Below are 19,050 nucleotides of genomic sequence, written 5' to 3'. Positions count from 1 at the left end.
TTTAAGTTTGTTTACTCAAATCAAAACATTTGAGTTTTCTAGATTAAATTTAAGTTTCCAAAGATTCGAAAATTGTTTTTTTGATGATGTTATAATAAAGTCAGGCTCACATGCCAGACTTCTGTTTGCCGACTTTGCGTCTGCTTTTAATACCATGCAGCCAAAAGTTCTTGTAGAGAAACTGGAAACAAAATTTAAATTACAAAATGATTTAATTATGTTTATTTATGATTTTTTAACAAACAGACGTCAACGAGTTTTAGTTAACAACAAATATTCTGAATGGTATGTCACAAATACGGGCTCACCTCAGGGCTGTGTCTTATCGCCTTTACTTTATATTTTATATACTGATGACTTCCGTAGCATGCACGAGAATAATTTCATTATAAAGTTTGCAGACGACTCTGTTCTACTTACCCTTTTAACAGATGGAGCCAACAGTCATGGCCCTGTTCTGGATAGTTTTATTAAATTCTGTAATGACGCCCATTTAAAGTTGAACGCTTCAAAAACAAAGGAATTGATAATTGATTTCCGGAAGAAAAGACACAGCCCTGAGGTCACTATTTTAAATGACGAACCAGTTGAGATTGTTACGTCTTATAAGTACCTTGGGACTATATTTGAGGACAATCTCAGCTGGGGATTGAATACTGAAGCTATAATTAAAAAAGGAAATCAACGTTTGTACATCCTTAGGAAACTAAATGATTTTGAAGTAAATAACTCTATTCTTAAAGTGTTTTATAGTTCATTTATCGAAAGCGTTTTAACTTTTTCATTTATATGTTGGTTTAATAATCTTACCCTTAAGGAGAGGAGGGTGATGACAATATATGTATAATAATAATAATAATAATAATAATAATAAAATAATACTATATAACGATAGCTTTTTACATATATTTTTATAGTTATGATTCTGGTTGGTCTCTTTTGTACGTTTTTTTGGTGATTTATATTTATACACTTACTATTTATTTAGTTTTATATATATTATTGTTGTTCGATGTTTATAAATGATTTTAACTTATTGAGTATTTCAGTTTTAAAATTCATGAGGGATAAATAAAGAATTATTATTGAATTGAATTATTAAATTCATTCATATATATAGAAAATAAGATAAGTAAATGTGGACATCTTTGTTTTACTCCTTCATCTATATCAAAAACATCTGATTCAATGCATTTAAACATCTGTAATAGCATTACATTTGACATATAATTCTGAATAATATTAAGAAGTTTTCCCTTCATTCGAACATTCTGAATAGCCTGGCCTCCTCTACATACAGAATCAAAAGCCTTCTTAAAGTCTAAGTAGGCAAGATGTGTTTTCTTGCATCTTGTCGTATACTTTTTAAAAATAAATATGTGGTCTGCACATATTCGATTAACTCTAAATCCTCCTTAGACTTCAGTTAGAATATTCACTCCTCCAAAAATGTAGATACATTTAGAGCAATAATTTTAGTATACATTTTTGCCACACAGGAATTGGTGATCTCTATAATCATTTAGGTACGTCTATCTCCTGTTTTAGTACAATGGAATTATAGACCCTTGGCATTCCATTGGACCGGAACAGATTCAATTTCAATCAGTCTATAGAATAACTTAAATAGTGATGATGGTCATACCATCTCCAAAATGTTTAATAATTTCATTTGTAATTGAACCTGCTCCTGGACTCTTATTATTTTTAGATTCAGAAATAACAAAACTGACATCTTTGTATAATAAATTTACTCTTGTGAATTTCCTTTAGTATTAATTGGCATAAAAGAATTAGTTCATTGACAGTCCAATATTGCTAAAGCGGTTTTAAGTGCATTCCATCTTTTGTAAGCATTGGGTCTGAAGCTACAGTATTGGTTCCTGTGATGATTATGATATCCATTTTCTAGGTTGTTGTTTTCCTTTTAACTCAACCCAAAAATCTTTCAGTTTGCGTCATTATTATTATTATTATTATCATCATCATCATCGTCATCGTCATCATCATCATCATCATTATTATTATTAGTATTATTATTATTATTATTATTATTAATAATTTTATTATTATTATTATTATATTATTATTATTATTATTATCATTATCATTATTATTTATTATTATTATTATTATTATTGTTATTGTTATTTGTTGTTGTTGTCACATTATCATTATTATTATTATTATTATTGTTATTGTTATTTGTTGTTGTCACATTATCATTATTATTATTATTATCATCATCATAATTATTATTGTTTATGGCCTTTGTCACTGCTGTACACTACCTTGCTGTAGGCCTGTGTGTAGTATAAGTTGCAAGTGATAATAAATAAATGATTTAAATTATTAATAACAATATTGAAATTCTATTTGGTGTAAAGTAATAGAATTTCAATATTTCAGTATTGTTATCATTAAAATAAATGATAAAAAAAAAGAAGCTCCCTGGCGGGGAATTGAACCCCGGTCTTCCGCGTGACAGGCGGAGATACTCACCACTATACTACCAAGGACAAGCTACTCCTTATGCGGAATTTTAAAGTCTATAATAATTTTTTTCATTGTATCTAAGGTCAACATACGCGTGGTTTATTTTAAAATAATTTAATGTTACTAAATTTCAGATTTGCTTCAATACACTAAGTTATCAAGCAGTTCTAGAATAGTAGGTGTTGTTTCTGGCAGAGACAACACCTAAAACAATCTATTTTTATCAGCAGCTGGTGCTGCTACGTTTATTACGTCATATCCGTGCTTTCGCTATGACATCATATTTTGATGCAACATCTTGGTTTCAGAGTATATGATAGTCTCACACCTTTGTAACTATTTTGCGCATTCTTTTTGACGAACCGCTAATTTTTCAGGTAGGACTTGTAGCAAAAGTAACTAAGAAATAGTGTAAGAGTACCATTTACGTGCATTAACCATAATCTGATGAAAATGACCTATGAAAAAACACAAGGGATTGTGTGAAATATCCCAGAATTCTGATGCTGGTGCCCCGCACTATGAATAATTATTGTCGGAAGCAAAATCTGAATGTATACGATCTATGGAGTTATGAGAATATATTACATGTATTCATGGTTCGCCGCTTTTTTGCTGAGCTCCTATCCCAAAGCATGGTGGGCCTACCCATGAATCATTAAAGGAATTCTACCCAGAATTACTCAAAAAATAAGTAGGGATCCTCAATGTAAAGCAATGCAGAGAATCTGATACAATTTCCGCAATTTAAACAGTTTTATCTGTGGCATTTAAGTAATTAACTAATGTAAATTTAAACTGTTTCATTGAACATGTTTCATCATTTTGAGACCAGAAAACAAAATGGAGTCGAATCAAACTCATTTTGGCCTAAGCCTATCATAAACATTCTTGTCAACATCTGTCTGCTCACTGTCGACTCTCACTCACCATGTCCCCCCTACAAAGGAGCCTAGCCATATGCCTATCCAGCTGGACTCCACTCGACCTAGGCTAGGGCAGGCCCAGTCTACTATGCCTAGGCCTACATGGTTTAGCTAGCTAAGAGGCCTAGGCTAGCCTACGTACTGCTTGGCTATACTTCTGTCGTGGTAGCCATTTTGACAACATATCAACCTGCCCGACGACGGAGAGTCCGATGTCGGCGACGAGAGTGAAGTGGGCGTGTTCGGGCGTCACTTAAAAAAGAAGTGGTCCAGCGTGGTGGGAGGAGGGGGGTTGGTCAACCCCCTTAGTTTACCGTGAAAACAAATTAATGGTCACTCGTCTTGTGTGTTTGCTTCTCGTGTACTCTAGTAAAACATTTACATACACTTTCTTTTTTGAGTTTACTTCTTTTCAGATGCAATATCTAAGATCGTTTTTAATACTGATAGGAGGTCTGCTAATTAAAAAAAAATCTCAAATAGGAGGGGATTTCCCTCTTAAAAACACCTTCTTCTCTCCTCCCCCTTTTTTTTCTCCTTCTCACCTCCCATTATTCACCCCTCTCCCCCTCCCCATTACTAAATTCTAGATCTGCCACTGCAGACAGGGAAAGAGCCTACCGAAAACAAACTGTATGACAATTAAAGAGTTTTTTTTTCTCCTTGACGGTTTGGTTTGGTTTTTTTTAGAAATAGAATTAGGAAGCAAGTAACAAAACAAGAAAAAAAAAAATAAAGATAAAATATAAGAAAGGAAAGAAAAGAAATAAAGAAGAAGGAAAAGAAATAACAATTGAAACAGGGAAAAATGAAAGAAAAAAAATAAGGACACATACTGTAAGGAAGAAGAAAAAGAAAGATAAGGGAATGCAAGATTAGATAGATAAAAAGATATGGGAATATAAATCAGAAGGGAAAGAAAAGATAACAAAAATGTATGATAAAACAAGAAGAGAAAAGGAAAGGGATTAGACATGATTAAAATTTAAGAAATAGGAAAAGAAGTTGACATGGACACATGGAAAGAAAAGATAACACAAAGTAAAAGATGATCATAAACCCAATAAAGGAGATACTGTATGGGAATATAAGGCCGAAATTTTAAACAATTATTACAGCACAGTAGTTTATACCCTATCAAAGCTGAAAAAGTGATGAGCTTTTTATTTTTTGTTTTGCTAAATATCACCATCGAGTTGTTGCTGGTGCATTGATATTCAATGTAAAATATTCAGTGGATGCACCAGCGGGGGGTGGGGGCAGTAGGGTCTTAAGTACTCCCACCGGACAGGTCAATCCCAACATAGGACAGAGCTCGTCGGGCAGTAGAACTGAAAAATATAAATAGGCCCAGGCCAAGCCAGCACGTTTGTCACAGTCTAGTGTGTCACTTCTGGCCATCCAGGGGCTGCTATTCTTTAAAAAATCTCATTTGAGAGGGGGAACCCCCTCTCAAACCCTTCCCCAGCTCGGCCCCCTCTGAAAAAAATATATCTTGGAACTGCCACTGAAAATATTACATGATTAAGACTAACTATTTACTGTACTAAAAACAATAATTTTTTTAAAATTTTAATTATTTTTTCAATAGGCATACCATAGAAGACATGCGGGCGAGGGTGATAAAATAATATTTATTTTCTTTTTTGTATTTGGGCCTAAGAAAGAGAGAAAAGATAACAAAAAGGTAAATATGAATACAAAAGGAAAAGGAACTAAAGGAATGTATATTAGAAAAACCAAAAAGATTAAATGACAAGGGACACAAAGAAAGGGACGAAAAGATGAAGAAACAAAAGGAAAGAAAGATAAGGAAACATGAAAAATTGTAAAGAAGGAAAAGGGAACAGAAGCAAGTAAAGAAAAGATGGGAATATAAATAAGGAAAGAAAAGATGGTAAATATAAATAAGAATGAAAAAGGAAAGAAAGATGGAGGAGGATGAAGAATAGAAAGTGAAAAAAATGCAAGGTATAACGAAACATGGAAAGATAAAGAAATCAAAATAAAGAGTAAAAAATGTAAAGAAAGGAAACGGGAATCTCCGGCTTGAGTTGAATTAATAATGTTTTGTTTTAAATGTTGATGTTTAGCAAACCTGCCGACTGCAAATAATGATGATTTTGAATAAAAAGGAAAAATTAATTTTTGGCCAGTTAGTGCACCCGTCGTCACGAGTGGAAATTTCAGAAAAAAATAAAAGTTTTTCTTTATCTTTATTATGCCCTTTTTTATGTATTTCTTCCTAAATATATAAATTTGAAGCATTTAATCATCCTATTTTACATTCACCAATAAAATTTTAATTTTATTTTCTCCTCAATCTGGATGTTTTTGGCAAAACTATTTGCTAAATAAGAAAACAAAATTTTTTTTAAATTTTTATTCTGCCCTCCTCCGATGATCTCTAAAAATAATACATGAAACAAGGAATAAAAAAAACGGGCAACCAACGGGCCTTCAGACCAAAGACCCTTCGGACCAATGGGCCTTCGGACCAAAGACCCTTCGGACCAAAGGTACGCACTCATTTTTTACATACGGTACATTAGAAATTTATATTGTGTTCTAGATCTTCGAGTCCATGATTTATACGCTGTTGAGTTTAAATATCGATTTAATTCTAATCTTGACTTTCGTGTAATGTTCAAAGGATTGAGTAGAAACAGGGCCATGACGTGAATGCTCTTTTCTTAACCCCTGTGAAAAAAAGTTAAAATACCATGTTGTACTCTATCAAGATACCTACAGTATGTTTCGACTAAATTCTTTGCTAAATAAAGATGACCCTGCTATCGACGATGATATAGAATAAGAATATTTCAGTTGTGAAACCATACACTCAGTGACAGTGCCAGCGTCTGAAATCCGGGGTGGGGGGGGATAGTGAGGGGCAAAGTAAAATTTTAGGGGGGAAATATTTTTTCCCATGCATACCTGAGCAATTATAATTTTTAAAAAAACATCAACGGGTAACGTTCTAATGTGCGCTTGTTATTTTATTTTAAAATGCTCGGTATATTTTCTAAAATGTAAAAAGTTAGTTATAACAGACTGATCGGAGCAATTAATTTTGTTGGCCAATCTTACAATTCATTTTTATCGAAAAAATGGAGTGGGGGTGCAAGAACATTATCTGGGAGATTCCTCTTCCCGCATCTTGGAGTGCCGCTACTGCCAACACTAGACACTTTTTCATACGTCACAATTTATAAGTTGTAGTATCCGGCGTTTGATTTAAGACCGCCAGAGATTTTGCTGAAAATTTACAGTGCCATTTCCAGGCACTAAAGCAAAAAGTGCCTTCAACTTGCTACTCGCCTCCAATGATGATGGGCCAAAAGGTGTTTGTGAATTCCCTGTCAAGAACCATCGTTCATCGTTGGCACTTCTGGCTTTACCATGTTTCTAAACAAGAAAGATGAACACTGTCTGTTTCTTCAGACATGATTTTTTTTCTCAAGGTACAGTAGGCCACAGTAGGCCTACATGATACAGTAGGTCTGTCCATACATTGTTGACAAACGTCAACACATACCTAACTAAATATATTCTATTTTCAGCAGGATGGATACAGAAGATGGAGATGTACCAAAGGATCTGGAAGTTGCTACTGGATCTCCAGTGATGAGTATGATACTGCCAGATCCACAGAATGGAGAGGGAGAGCTAACTATACATCAGGATGATGGCACGGTTAGCTCACATATTGCCTATGGCGACTTTATATTCCTGAAATTAGTAACTATTTCTTGTGATGAGTACAGGGCAGCATTCATTCGTTAAAGTCTGAAAAAGACAAAGATTTTAAGAACATTGTCCTTTAATTTACAGTAATGAACTGCAATCACATCATCTTTGGATGAATCAATAATTAACTGTACATATATTTTAGTGCTATGAGGTTAAACAATGTAATTGCCCATAGCTGTATCAGATCATGCATATTCTTAGGATCAGGGTTGTAGCTATGGAAGACAAGGGTGGGTAATATACATTTTAAGGGTGGGTGGCTGATAACATTAGTAAACTTTAAATAATAAGAGTGGATTTTAGGAGAAAAGTGGGTTAATAAGTGTGGGTGTAGGGCCATGAAATTGGCTTTACAACTGGGTGGAAAACTTCAAGGCTAGGTGGCCCCGCCCACCATTACTATAATACATCCCTGTAGGGTATACCTGCCAAATTTGTAGCCGTCTGATGCGGGAGACAAAAAAAAAATTTGTATATGCCCTTTATGTAAAAATCACAAAATAGAGCGCCCTCTCTGTTTTTTGAGGTTTTTTTCAATTGTGGTGGAACTGTTACTGATTACTCGTCGGTCAGTATTTCGTTAAAAGAAATTAATATGACCTGTATTCAAATTTTAATGACTAATTCGCTTAATTTTTTTTTGGGTATAATCGGTCTATACATTTATCTTTTATAAAATTGTTATGATGCGCTAGATAATACAACGTAGGCGCGAGATGTAAAAAGTGGATGCTCATGCGTGAGACTCGCGCCAAAAAATCAAGCTCAAGTAGCCAAAAATCTCACACCAAAAAAATCAGACTAAAGTATATAGTCAAAAATCACCTCCTACCACTGTATTTTTCAACCTAGCGTCCCCTAACTTAATTATCAAAGGCCCCCACAACTCTAACTTCGATTCCCCCATAACTCGCCCATTTCAAGTCTTCTAGTATATGCCACTGTTGAGCATAAATAGTCATACATACATGTAAATTAAATGCCCATATTTTTTGTTGTGGCCTCTCCTAAATCTGCTTTTTCCTTGTGCAACAAATACTTTAAAAGCCATATACAGACTTATTAAACTTAAACTTTTTAGGGTGTGGATGTTAATATGACAGCAGATAGCAAATTGACTGAAGATGGAACACAGGATTTGGAAGAGATTCAGCTGGCTGATGGGACAACAGCATACATCCAAAAAGGTTTTTGTTGAAAGAAAAAAACAATTACACTATCAAATATTATTTATTGGGTATTGTAATTGTATAAATGAATAAAATATAGATAATAATTATAGGAATCCTACTTTAATTACTGTATGTGATTAAATTTTACAGAAGTTTAGTTTGATAAAATATTAAACACTTATTGAATATTCCTTCACAGTAGATAGAAGTATTGTTGAGGGCCAAACAGTGCAATTAGAAGATGGGACAACTGCATATATTCAACAGATAACCGATAAGAATACTCGTAAGTATTGTGTCCTCACCTCACATGGCGGCCCAATCCTCTCTTGGTTACCATGGTAATACTTCACTATTTCTCCATTCTATTCTCTTCTTCTGGTAGCTGTAAGACTAAATAAAATGGCGCCCTCTTAGTGGCGAGACAACCAGCATGTTCCAAAAGCACGAAGTTTATGGAACTTTTGCATATTGTTGTAACACCTCATTATAATTGTTGTGTAGTCATACTTTAATATCGTGGTGTCAGAGGTCACAGTTGTCAGGCGACATTTACATCTATCATGTTATAAATGTTTTGTATATGTTGATTCTTTAAGGATTAACTTATAATTTGTATCTGACTTTAATTTAATTTTTATGTCATTCTGTTCATACATTTTATATAATAATAATGTTTAGGTATTTAAGTGGCACCTTTCAAAATTTAATAAACTGATTTATTTATAAATATAACCTAATTAAATTGTTATCCATACAACTTCCTCCACTCCCTGAGGAGTAAGCCTATTTGAGTAGTTGTTTGTGATACACAAACAATTCTGTTATCTACCGTTCTTTTTCATTGTTCACTTGTCTGATCTCTAGTTGCTTCATTTGAGGATGGACAGGCCGTGCAACTGGAAGATGGAACAACAGCCTACATACAGAGAGCGCCAAGTAAAGGTATCACTCTTTAAAAAAAGTATGAACCAAGTTTAAACATGTTTCTTCATTTTAAAACTTCCCATATTTTACGGTGCTAACAGGCGAAAAAAACCAAATTTAATATTTGATGAAAATAATCTTTATCACCAAGGTAGCAGATTTTTCTCAAACGTCTGCTTACTTACACAGTGCCATGGTGATCAAAAATTTGAATCACCTCAAAGGTGATAATATATATGTATCTGTATTTCCAGAATATAGATTTAGTAAACTTATTGCTACCATTTTTCTACATCAGTCTATAACAGTTAAACTTAAACCTAAGTCAACTTTGCCTAACTTGAATAATTTCTAATTAGAACTTATTTGATATGCCAAATTGTTGTGTTTCCCATTAATTAACAATCTGTAAGTCAAATTTTATCTAAGTCAAACAATTATTCAATGGCATTTTGGATTCAACTAGGCAAGTTCAACTATAGAGTACAACATTATTTGGCATCCTTTGTTGTCAACTACACGTTAGTAAAGTGGTCATTAAAAAACTAAATGCTTTCCGAGCCACTGGGGCTCATAGGGCTGGAGCTTATCCCCAGTTTCTGTAGTGTGAAGCGGATGAGAGTTGTACTCCCCCTAGATGGGACACTAGTCTGTCGCAGGTTAGTCCCCAGCAGATTGCTGGTACCCATTGATACAGCTGGGTGGACTGAAGCAATTTAGCTAAAGTGCCTTGCCCAAGGACACAAGCGAATCTGCACAGTGGAGACTCGAATCCCCGACCTTACGATTGAAAGTCCGAACCTCAACCGCTGCGCCAAACTGCCGCTGCTAAAGTGGTCATTACGCCTTCATAATCTTAATGGTTTAGAATAGGCTTTCTGGAATAGGCATTTTAAAACCTCAAAATGTGCTAAAAACACAATAGCTCACATTATATTTAGTTATCTAACACATTTAATTATCAATCAATCAAAAGTAGATACAACATCTTAATAATTACGTTCGAAATTGGGATCAATGGTTTGTCAGTTGAGACAATGGAGCTGGTTGACTACATTTTGGATCGCTGATTGCAACGGAGTAGTATTGTGACGTAACAACGTAGTACTCTCTATGCAGTAAGAAAAAAAGTATGCATATGAGTATGCAAAAACAGTATACAAACAAGTGTGTAAAAAACAGCATGTAAATAATGTAAAATAGCTTGTTGAATAATCTATTAAGAAATAATGTAAAGTTTGATTATGAAAATTTAGATGGCACAACACTGCAAGCAGTTCAGCTGGAGGATGGTACAACAGCATTTATCCAGACTACAATCTCACCTGCTGGACAGCTACCTGAGCAAGGACACACATGTAAGTTAGTATATAAGTAGGAGTTGTCACACTAATCATGGGAAACCGAGATACACAACTGAGTTAAAGAAATGTTAGCCGCTCAGCGCCTAACTTTCACCCTAGTGAGCAAATTTTTTATCTACATAGCAGAAAATCTGATAAGGAATTGTACTGCAACCAGAAATTAACAGGGATATTATTATAAACAAGACAAAACAAATGATACCATCTGAAATCGGTAAATAATGCACCAATAAAAAACTATATTGATGGCTGTTAAAGCCAGTGGTAGCACCAGCTGGGATACCTTGGACTGTTCGCTGGTCCTGTGTGCAATAATACAATATGATCCATGTGCATGTTAAAGAATGCAGTAGTACACTCTTTGGAAAAGAGTAGGGAATCGTCTCTATGTGTTACTGCCCAATCCCAACAAGAAGGACCACATTGGAAATAAGTTTTCAGACTTATCCTTGGTGTTGACACTGAATAAATTCAATCCAATAATTAGAAAATAATTTACTTCCAATAAAATACATGTCTATAACATTTGAGTTTCTATTAATTATACACAGATTTTAATACTACAAAATCAGTTTTGTAGTAAAGTAAAGTCTGTATACTTTAATAGACTTTATTACTGTACTCCAAAATCAGTTTTCAGATATTTGCTAAATTGTAAGTGCACAAATGTAATTATGCGATGTTTGTGCCACAATAAATATATCTGTATCTGTTTGAAGTAATTTCAAATAACCTTTGCCCTTGTTTATAGCTTTTGAGGCAGGGGATGATACAGTTGGTTTATTGGACCATTTTGGTGACGATGTTAGTGCAGAACAAGTGGACCAATCAGCAGCGTTGGAGTTGCAACCGGGTACATCCAATTTTCCAGATGATGGTAAAGCTAGTATCACAATCAAGGTTAAACATTTTTTTTTTCTATTTATTTGTTGCTGAACTCTTGTTTCGTTAATTTTCAATAGAACAATACCTCTCCTGTAACAGTGATCTGAAGTTGAGAATTCAGGAATTCCCAGTCGGGGTCAATGGTCAAATAGGTGGAAACGCATATTTAATGAAAGAAAATATCTTTCAATATTTTGATCTTTTATAAGGTTTATCGCGAATCAAGAAATATCAATTGAGGGTGCGTCACAAGAAAGCAACAACACACACAACATTTCCAAATAATGGCTAAATGAAATTCAACGTTTTTTGAGAAAAAAAATTGTGATCAGTCAGACGACACCACATCACCACCGTAGTTGTGGGAGAGATCAAACGGCGCTATTTCTCCCTTTTCAATCCCATTATGCAAAACAGCTTTGATTCGCGATAAACCTTATTGACATAATTGAATTGTAAAGTTTATAATGTTATAGTTCTCTATGCTCTTTTGTTTTCGGAAGGGGGGGGGGGGGTAGGCATACATTGATGAAATGACTTGCACAAACATTATCATTTTCCCTTGCTACTGCTGAACATGCACCAAACACATAGTGCACAATATTTTGAATTGGTATTTGTGACCGGCTCTGGCAAAAATTAAAAATTGCGACAAATGGCGGGTTTCGCTAGACTTGGACACATTTATTAACTATTAACAACGTGTAACTTTCTTGCAGCATGTAAGCATGAATAGCCTGGCAAAACCATTTGCAGAAATGAATGCATTAAGTCAGATGCTTGGAACTAAGACATTTCGCTGTGCATACGAAGGTTGTGGACGTATGTATACAACTTCACATCACCTTAAGGTTAGTGATATGTAACTGTTAATTGTTAGTCTTCTAAATAGTAGATGACCTTTGTCTGCTTCTCTTTCAACCATTAAGTTTTGAGCATGCATTATAGGGATGTTGTACTTTGCATACTCAAATGAATACTATAAATTAGAACCGGTTGGTGCAACGGTTGTGACTCTGACTTTTAACCTTGAGGTCGGCAAGACACTTTTATCTATATTTGTCTCTCTCCATCCATGGGTACCGGCATATGCTGGGAAGGTAAAACAGACTGTTGTGTAGGAGGAGTGGCGAACCCCCCCCCCCACAGCACTGTCTGCCTCAAACGCCAAAGAGAGAGAGACAGGCACTCCGGCCTGTGAGCCCATACTCCATGGTACTCCAGAACAAGATTAAAAACAATGTATATAGTAAAAACAACATTTAGATTTTGCAAACAAATTATAGCCATTGTGTTGCAGAATATAATAAACTTGTAATCAGTTTTCAATATACAAAAGTTAATTTTACTTCAGAAAGTTTATCTTGCTCTCATTCTTCTATGCTTAAAAATGTGAACATGCTGAAGTCTTAACTTGGTTGTGAATTGGTATGTAGCCATATTTATACTTTATCGTTACACACTGACTAAATACTAAAATTTGTAATACCATTATTATTATTTTTCTTCTTAAATTAAAGGTTCATGAAAGGTCGCATTCAGGTGAAAAGCCGTACCATTGCGATCATCCAGGATGTGGCAAATCGTTTGCTACGGGTTATGGTCTTAAAAGTCATACCCGTGTGCATACCGGTGTAAAGCCGTATAAATGTACAGATGACGCCTGCGGGAAAGCTTTCAAGACATCGGGCGACCTTCAAAAGCACATACGAACACACACTGGTTAGTTTACATGATCAATATAATTATCAAGATGCCATCATTTTCTTTTAATATTCTTTTTACTGAGTTTCATAGCTGCTTCTTCTTATTGTGTCTGAACACTAGCTAGATACTTTGTTTCACCCAGAGCTGGAAACATTTTCTAGCACAACCATTGTACTCTGCCTGGTCCATCAGATGGCATGATGAAAATGGTGGTACAAGTATATGTTAACTTGATCTGGATTTTTGTGTGATGATGGTGGTATAACTAGTGATATTCAGGGCCGTGATGAGGACGCTTCTACCAAGTTTCATAGCTAAAAGGGACTTAAGTGGGACTATCTATATAATTTTCAATTTATGTATCAGTATCTATCCATATATATATATATATATATTGAATTTTTTTTTGTCCTAAAATATCTACTCAACTACTTTTGCTATGTGCCGCCTGTTTGTCTGTATTATGTGTCCATCCAACTATATGTGTGCATCTAAAATATGTATTTATCAGTAATATCTATCATTATCATCATTCACTTTTTTAAGTAAGTTTCTACTTTTTAGATGTATTTAATGTTTATTATTCTGTATATTTACAATTTTTTGCAAACAATTATAATATATCTGGTACACATGTGTGTGACCATGTTTTAAAAGATAGGCCTAAACATTTTATGCAATTCAGACAAAAACACCTTCTACATAAATGTATTAAAGTTATACTCCTAAACAAGTATTTTCAGAGTAAAAAATAACTCTAAACATGAGGTTGAATTAATAGTTCAGTGACATGGCCGCTCAAAGTGCGAGTTAAAGTGACATGATAATTCTGGTGATAGAGAGTGAGCATAAAACTTTGGACTGCTGCCCATAAAACAACCCAAAACTGGGCTTCAAACTGTATTGCACACATAAAGTACTTTCTCAATTTCTTCAAATATATACCCTTCAAAATTTGTCATACCCTAAACACGAAACATATGTTAAAAATCGTGTTCACAAAATAACCACCCTTTTAACGCATTTTGGGTCATACACATGCAATCCTGAGGTCAAGTTGAGTGACCTTCCTGGGAAATATCCATAAGAAAAATGGCAGAGTCTGCTATATTGCAATATAATATGAATAATTCTAGTTGCATTTGTTAGCAATTGTAATATTGTTCACTCCAATTGGAAGTACTTATTCTCAGTTAATTTCTGTTCGTTGTATTGCATATCAATGAATTTTGACTGCAAAATTGCTATTATGTCATTTTGTTTTGTTTATAAAGGTGAACGCCCATTTAAGTGTCCATTTGAAGGTTGCAATAAAGCATTCACGACGTCAAACATCAGGAAGGTCCACATCCGAGTGCACACTGGTGAAAGGCCATATATATGTAACGAGAAGAACTGCAATCGGGCATTCTCCAGTGCCACCAACTACAAGAATCACATGCGTATACACACAGGTTAGTTTGGAGTGCCATTTTAGGTAGACAATGAATGTGCTTGCCTTTATAATCTAGGGTTCTGGGTTTGGTCTGTCTGAAGTTGCAGGAGTTAGTAATCATTTTTATTTTTGTTTAAGATTGTAGTGTTGTTGTGGGTCGACAATAAGAACAATAAGACCTGCTAATTATGTTAAAGAACTCTCTGGTTTATTCCAAAACTCCAACTATGTTGCAACCACGATGTTACATTGACAGTCGCCATGTATGATTTCCTCATGACCTCTATATCTCATAACTATAGATGGCGCTATACCATTTGAGAAACTACAGTAATGATGATGATCAACAACAATGACGAAAATACAAATTTTAAAGTGTGCCTGTAACATTTTCTCATTGCTTATCTTCTAATCAACATCATCTTCATTATGAATTAAAAACAGTTTGGTGTACTGGGAATGGTTTGGTTTTCCAACCTCAAGGTCGGGGTTCAATCCTTCACTGTGCCTTTTGCTTGTGTGTCCTTGAGCAAGGCACTTTACCTACTTTGCTTCAGTCTACCCAGCTATATTATTGGGTACCAGCATATTTCTGGGAGTAACCTGCAGTGGACCGGTGTCTCACCCAAGGAGAGTATTTCACTCTCATCCGCTTCACGCTACATAAACTGGGGATAAGCTCCAGCCCTCATGAGCCCTAGTGGTTTGGCAAGGATTTATACTTTCACTTTATTAACTGCGGTATACCATCATCTCAATACAGTAAATTTAAGAGACAAATTTGTGTCAATGAAAAGTATAGCAAGTGTAAATAGTATTGTTTTACTCTATAGTTTACATTTTATCATAATTTTATATTCATGACAGGAGAAAAACCATATGTTTGCACAGTAGCTGGATGTGGAAAGCGGTTTACAGAATATTCAAGTTTATACAAGCATCATGTTGTTCATACACATTCCAAGCCATACACCTGTAACCTGTGCGGTAAAAATTATAGGCAGACTTCAACTCTTGCCATGCATAAGAGAACAGTTCACGGTGAAATAGAGCGTAGTATTGATGTTGATCCACAGATTTTCGAGGCTGGATGTAAGTTTCTTTGGTATCTTCTTCATTTTCAATTGTACATACAGAATATACTAATAAAGTAAATTAAAATATTTGAAAGATAACCAAACACCAAAAACATAACAGATTTTTATAGTATCAAGTTGTTCTATCAGAACAATTAAGAAGAGTAGAAAGTTAGTTTTGTTGAGAACTGTTGTTTTTGTTGAGTGTCATTGCAGTTGAGTTGTTTCAATTGCCATTTTATATTATTCTTTTAATGATAAGGAACTCAAATTGAAATGTTGAGACTCTTTCAGCATAAAAAACAGTAAGTTTCATTTAATGCCTTAATGATGATTTTCTGATTTTACAAGTTGGTACAGTGCACTAGCGAAAAAGTATGTGAAAGCTTTATACAAAAATTATTTTGTATTATATCTCATTTCAGTATCTGAGGAAGGCCACAGTTCAGACAAGCTACCTCAGATAGAATACACAATAACAACGCGCTCCATGCCAGCAGGGCAGGCAAAGAACAACCAGACCTTTGGTCAGACTCAGATCACACTGTCTCAGGGAGGTCAAACCAACATTATAATCCAACGTGCAGATGGCTCAACCATCCAAGCCACAGAAGGCACTATATTGCAAACATCTGCTGGAACATTCGTTCTGCAACAAGCCTTACCACCATCAGTACAAGGTGCCTCATCAGATGTTGGTGCGTTTTTAAGTATTAGTGGCGTAACATTTATGAGCTCTCACTTGCTAAAGCCAGAGACCCAGAACCTGAAGATACCCTGGGATACTTGTCAGTATTTTGTCTGCCATTACCATACACCCCAAATCGGCCAAGTTGGGGATATATGCTTTCCCATGGGTACCAGGACCCAAAGAAACCATACCAGTGACCTGTTCGTTACGCCATTGTTTAGGGTGTTCCACAAATTACCGATGTTATAACTGGCGCCCTTAATTCCACCCTGTACCATCTTGTTTGAATTCTACCACACTTGTCATTTTTATGCTTTATTTTTTATTATTATTTCTATTGTTTTTATATTATTTTCTTATTAATTATGATGGTAAAAATGATTACTATAAAACAGTGGCAATTCTTTCCTTTCTCAATTTTTTATTTTCAATATTTCTTGATGTTTTTCACCTCCTTTTTCAAATTTTATTGTTTTTGTGTTTGTACTTTATTTGCATTTTAGATTTATATATTTCTATTCTTGTATTTTAATCGCAAGGAGTGAGCCATTGTAGAGGTGTTACCTGTTGGCTTGCTTCCATCGCTTCTGTGTATTTTACCTCGTCTAGAAATCTTTTCCTCAAGACTTGAGAATCAATCTGTTGACATTTTCAAGAGAAGGCTAAAGAGTTGTCCTTGATTAAATCCTTCTTTCCTCTATGTTCAATAACCATGGCCATATTTGTTCTATTTATCCTTGACCACATGGTTGCTTATTTCTCTGTCACAGATATTGGAGATGATGCAGGCGAGGGCGCTCTTACTCTAGTAACCCCAGACACTGAAGCTGCCATAGCAGCCATGAAGGCAGCAGCTGAAGAGTCTGTTTTACGAGCAGCAGCAGAAGTTGAAACTGCAGCACAGATGGCTCAAAACGAGGTAAAATATTTGGAAGGGAAGTTGCTTGTTTAAAAAATAAGGTTAACAACAAACGCTAGAATGTTATCCCAATTTTGGCAAGTATAGTCGTCCCTAGTGCCCTCAGCAACACCCTGTGGGATGAATATAAGATACTGTATTAGGGCCACTGAATCATGGAGGTTTTTCTTTTTCTAGTTTTAAGTTTCATGCCTATCAAAGGTTATAGAACTGCAAGAGGATCTGACTGCCATGATTTTGTATGCAAAATTTTTTGTTTTTTGTTTTGGACTGTTAAAAAAAGTATGGGGGCGCCCTATTAGAATTCAAATAGAGTTCGCTCGAAACTTGTCTTTTAAGGACATACCCCTTCGTGGCAGTAGCTTTAAATCAGGATTACGTTCCAACGAAATCACAGGAGTCGTACCATTGCAGTTATGTAATCTTTCCTGCTTTACTTTATTTTAGAGAATCTCCAAGAATCAAATAAAGTTGAAATAAAACCACAGTTTTAGGGGATGGAAGATTCATTGTTTAATGGAAGAAAATATAGCTATTAACTTTCTATTCAATATATTATAACAGAATAATATGATATATAAATTAATATGAACATTTTTTATTAAATTATTTTGCAAATATTTATCTGACAGGGTGCAGAAATTTCCGACCAATCAGCAGAAGAGCAGAGTGGTGAGCTTGATGTACTTTCAAATTCAACCAGCACAAGAATAATGGATGTAACCAGTTAAAAGAATACATTGGTACATTGCATCCGATGATCATGCAGTACTTTTCGTTGGCACCCAATCTCTCTTTCAGATTACACAGATTGGGTGCATTATGTTGACATGCATCAGGGCTTTCTGTTTTCACCCAGGCATCACCTTGTGTGCTTATATTTTGCACCCACGTACAGGGTATGTTACTCAAGGTGCTTTCAGTTTGTACCAAGGTGTCACTTAAGGTTTTTTTCAGTTTGCACCCAGGTGTGGTAAATCATGTCTGCATTCAGTTTGCACCCAGGTGGGCACCTAATATGCTTGTAGTTTTCACCCAGGTGTGGTAACTCATTTGCATTAGTCAGTCAGCACCCAGGTGTTGTGCTCTTAATGTGCTTTACCTCATGTGCTCCGTTTGTAGCCACATCCTTTAAAAACTAATGTGGTTAAGATATCTGTTTATGCACTCTGATTTAGTAAACATGACTGTAATTTGTTGACAATTCCTGTCTTTGAAACATCAGAAACTACTAATATAAAAGGCAGTGTTTCTCGAAATATAGTGCCTATATATAAAAGCATGTGCTGAAATATTTCTTAAGATAAAATTTATTTGAAAATGAGGATGTAGTTGTAAACTGAATGGTTATTATTCCTATGCAATTGTATTGCTGCCAATGTGAAAATTTGATTTTCTTTCTATGGGGGGGGGGGGAAGAGTTGGTTGAGAATCAGGTGTTTATTATTATACTGATGTTATTGTTGTGAATGATACAGATCTTTAATTTAATTAATTTCAAATATTGTATACTTTGTTACCAGCATTAAAAAAATGCCAGTATAAATAAAAATTTAAACACACAGTTATGTTATCCAATGTTTGTTTCTTTTTCAAAATACATCACAAGCTCACTTCATACAAATCTTCATTCTGTCTGTTTTCAGAGTTACTGTTTTTTTTTTTTCTTTTAGCTTTATTATTTGAAACTAGTGAATCC

The 19,050-nt window shown here is 34.8% G+C and overlaps 1 protein-coding gene and 1 non-coding gene across 6 annotated transcripts; one reads left to right on the top strand and one right to left on the bottom strand.

Moving 5' to 3' along the window:
• Positions 1-2,447: 2,447 nt before the first annotated feature.
• Positions 2,448-2,519, bottom strand: Trnad-guc. The gene has a single exon. It is a non-coding gene; the product is annotated as a tRNA-Asp (tRNA).
• A 224-nt stretch (positions 2,520-2,743) lies between these two features.
• Positions 2,744-18,916, top strand: LOC117122691 (zinc finger protein 76-like). Of its 5 annotated transcripts, XR_004447739.1 has the most exons (15): positions 2,757-2,873; positions 6,986-7,118; positions 8,257-8,362; positions 8,547-8,633; positions 9,215-9,292; positions 10,531-10,632; positions 11,390-11,538; positions 12,243-12,374; positions 13,044-13,245; positions 14,505-14,684; positions 15,533-15,757; positions 16,167-16,439; positions 17,203-17,351; positions 17,984-18,356; positions 18,391-18,916. XR_004447739.1 is itself a non-coding variant. In XM_033268387.1 (14 exons), the coding sequence occupies exons 2-14, from the start codon at positions 6,990-6,992 to the stop codon at positions 18,080-18,082; spliced, it is 1,911 nt and encodes a 636-aa protein (XP_033124278.1). In that variant the 5' UTR covers positions 2,744-2,873; position 6,989; the 3' UTR covers positions 18,083-18,916. The 5 variants fall into 5 exon arrangements, 4 of the variants coding, with proteins under 4 accessions (XP_033124278.1, XP_033124292.1, XP_033124299.1 ...); XM_033268387.1 differs by having other exon boundaries at positions 2,744-2,873; positions 6,989-7,118; positions 17,984-18,916; XM_033268401.1 differs by having other exon boundaries at positions 8,550-8,633; positions 17,984-18,916.
• Positions 18,917-19,050: the final 134 nt, after the last annotated feature.

The sequence above is a fragment of the Anneissia japonica genome, unplaced genomic scaffold (assembly GCF_011630105.1).
Source record: "Anneissia japonica isolate Jap-2015-1 unplaced genomic scaffold, ASM1163010v1 scaffold3032_len512176_cov184, whole genome shotgun sequence".
Classification (NCBI taxonomy): Eukaryota; Metazoa; Echinodermata; class Crinoidea; order Comatulida; family Comatulidae; genus Anneissia; species Anneissia japonica.
This window is presented reverse-complemented; position numbering and strand designations above follow the sequence as displayed.

Excerpts from the sequence above, each read along its gene's own strand:
- LOC117122691 (XM_033268387.1), top strand. The coding sequence starts at position 6,990 with ATGGATACAGAAGATGGAGATGTACCAAAGGATCTGGAAGTTGCTACT. Across the intron at positions 11,539-12,242 it reads AAGCTAGTATCACAATCAAG|CATGTAAGCATGAATAGCCT; the intron begins GTTAAACATTTT and ends ACTTTCTTGCAG. Across the intron at positions 17,352-17,983 it reads CACAGATGGCTCAAAACGAG|GGTGCAGAAATTTCCGACCA; the intron begins GTAAAATATTTG and ends TTTATCTGACAG.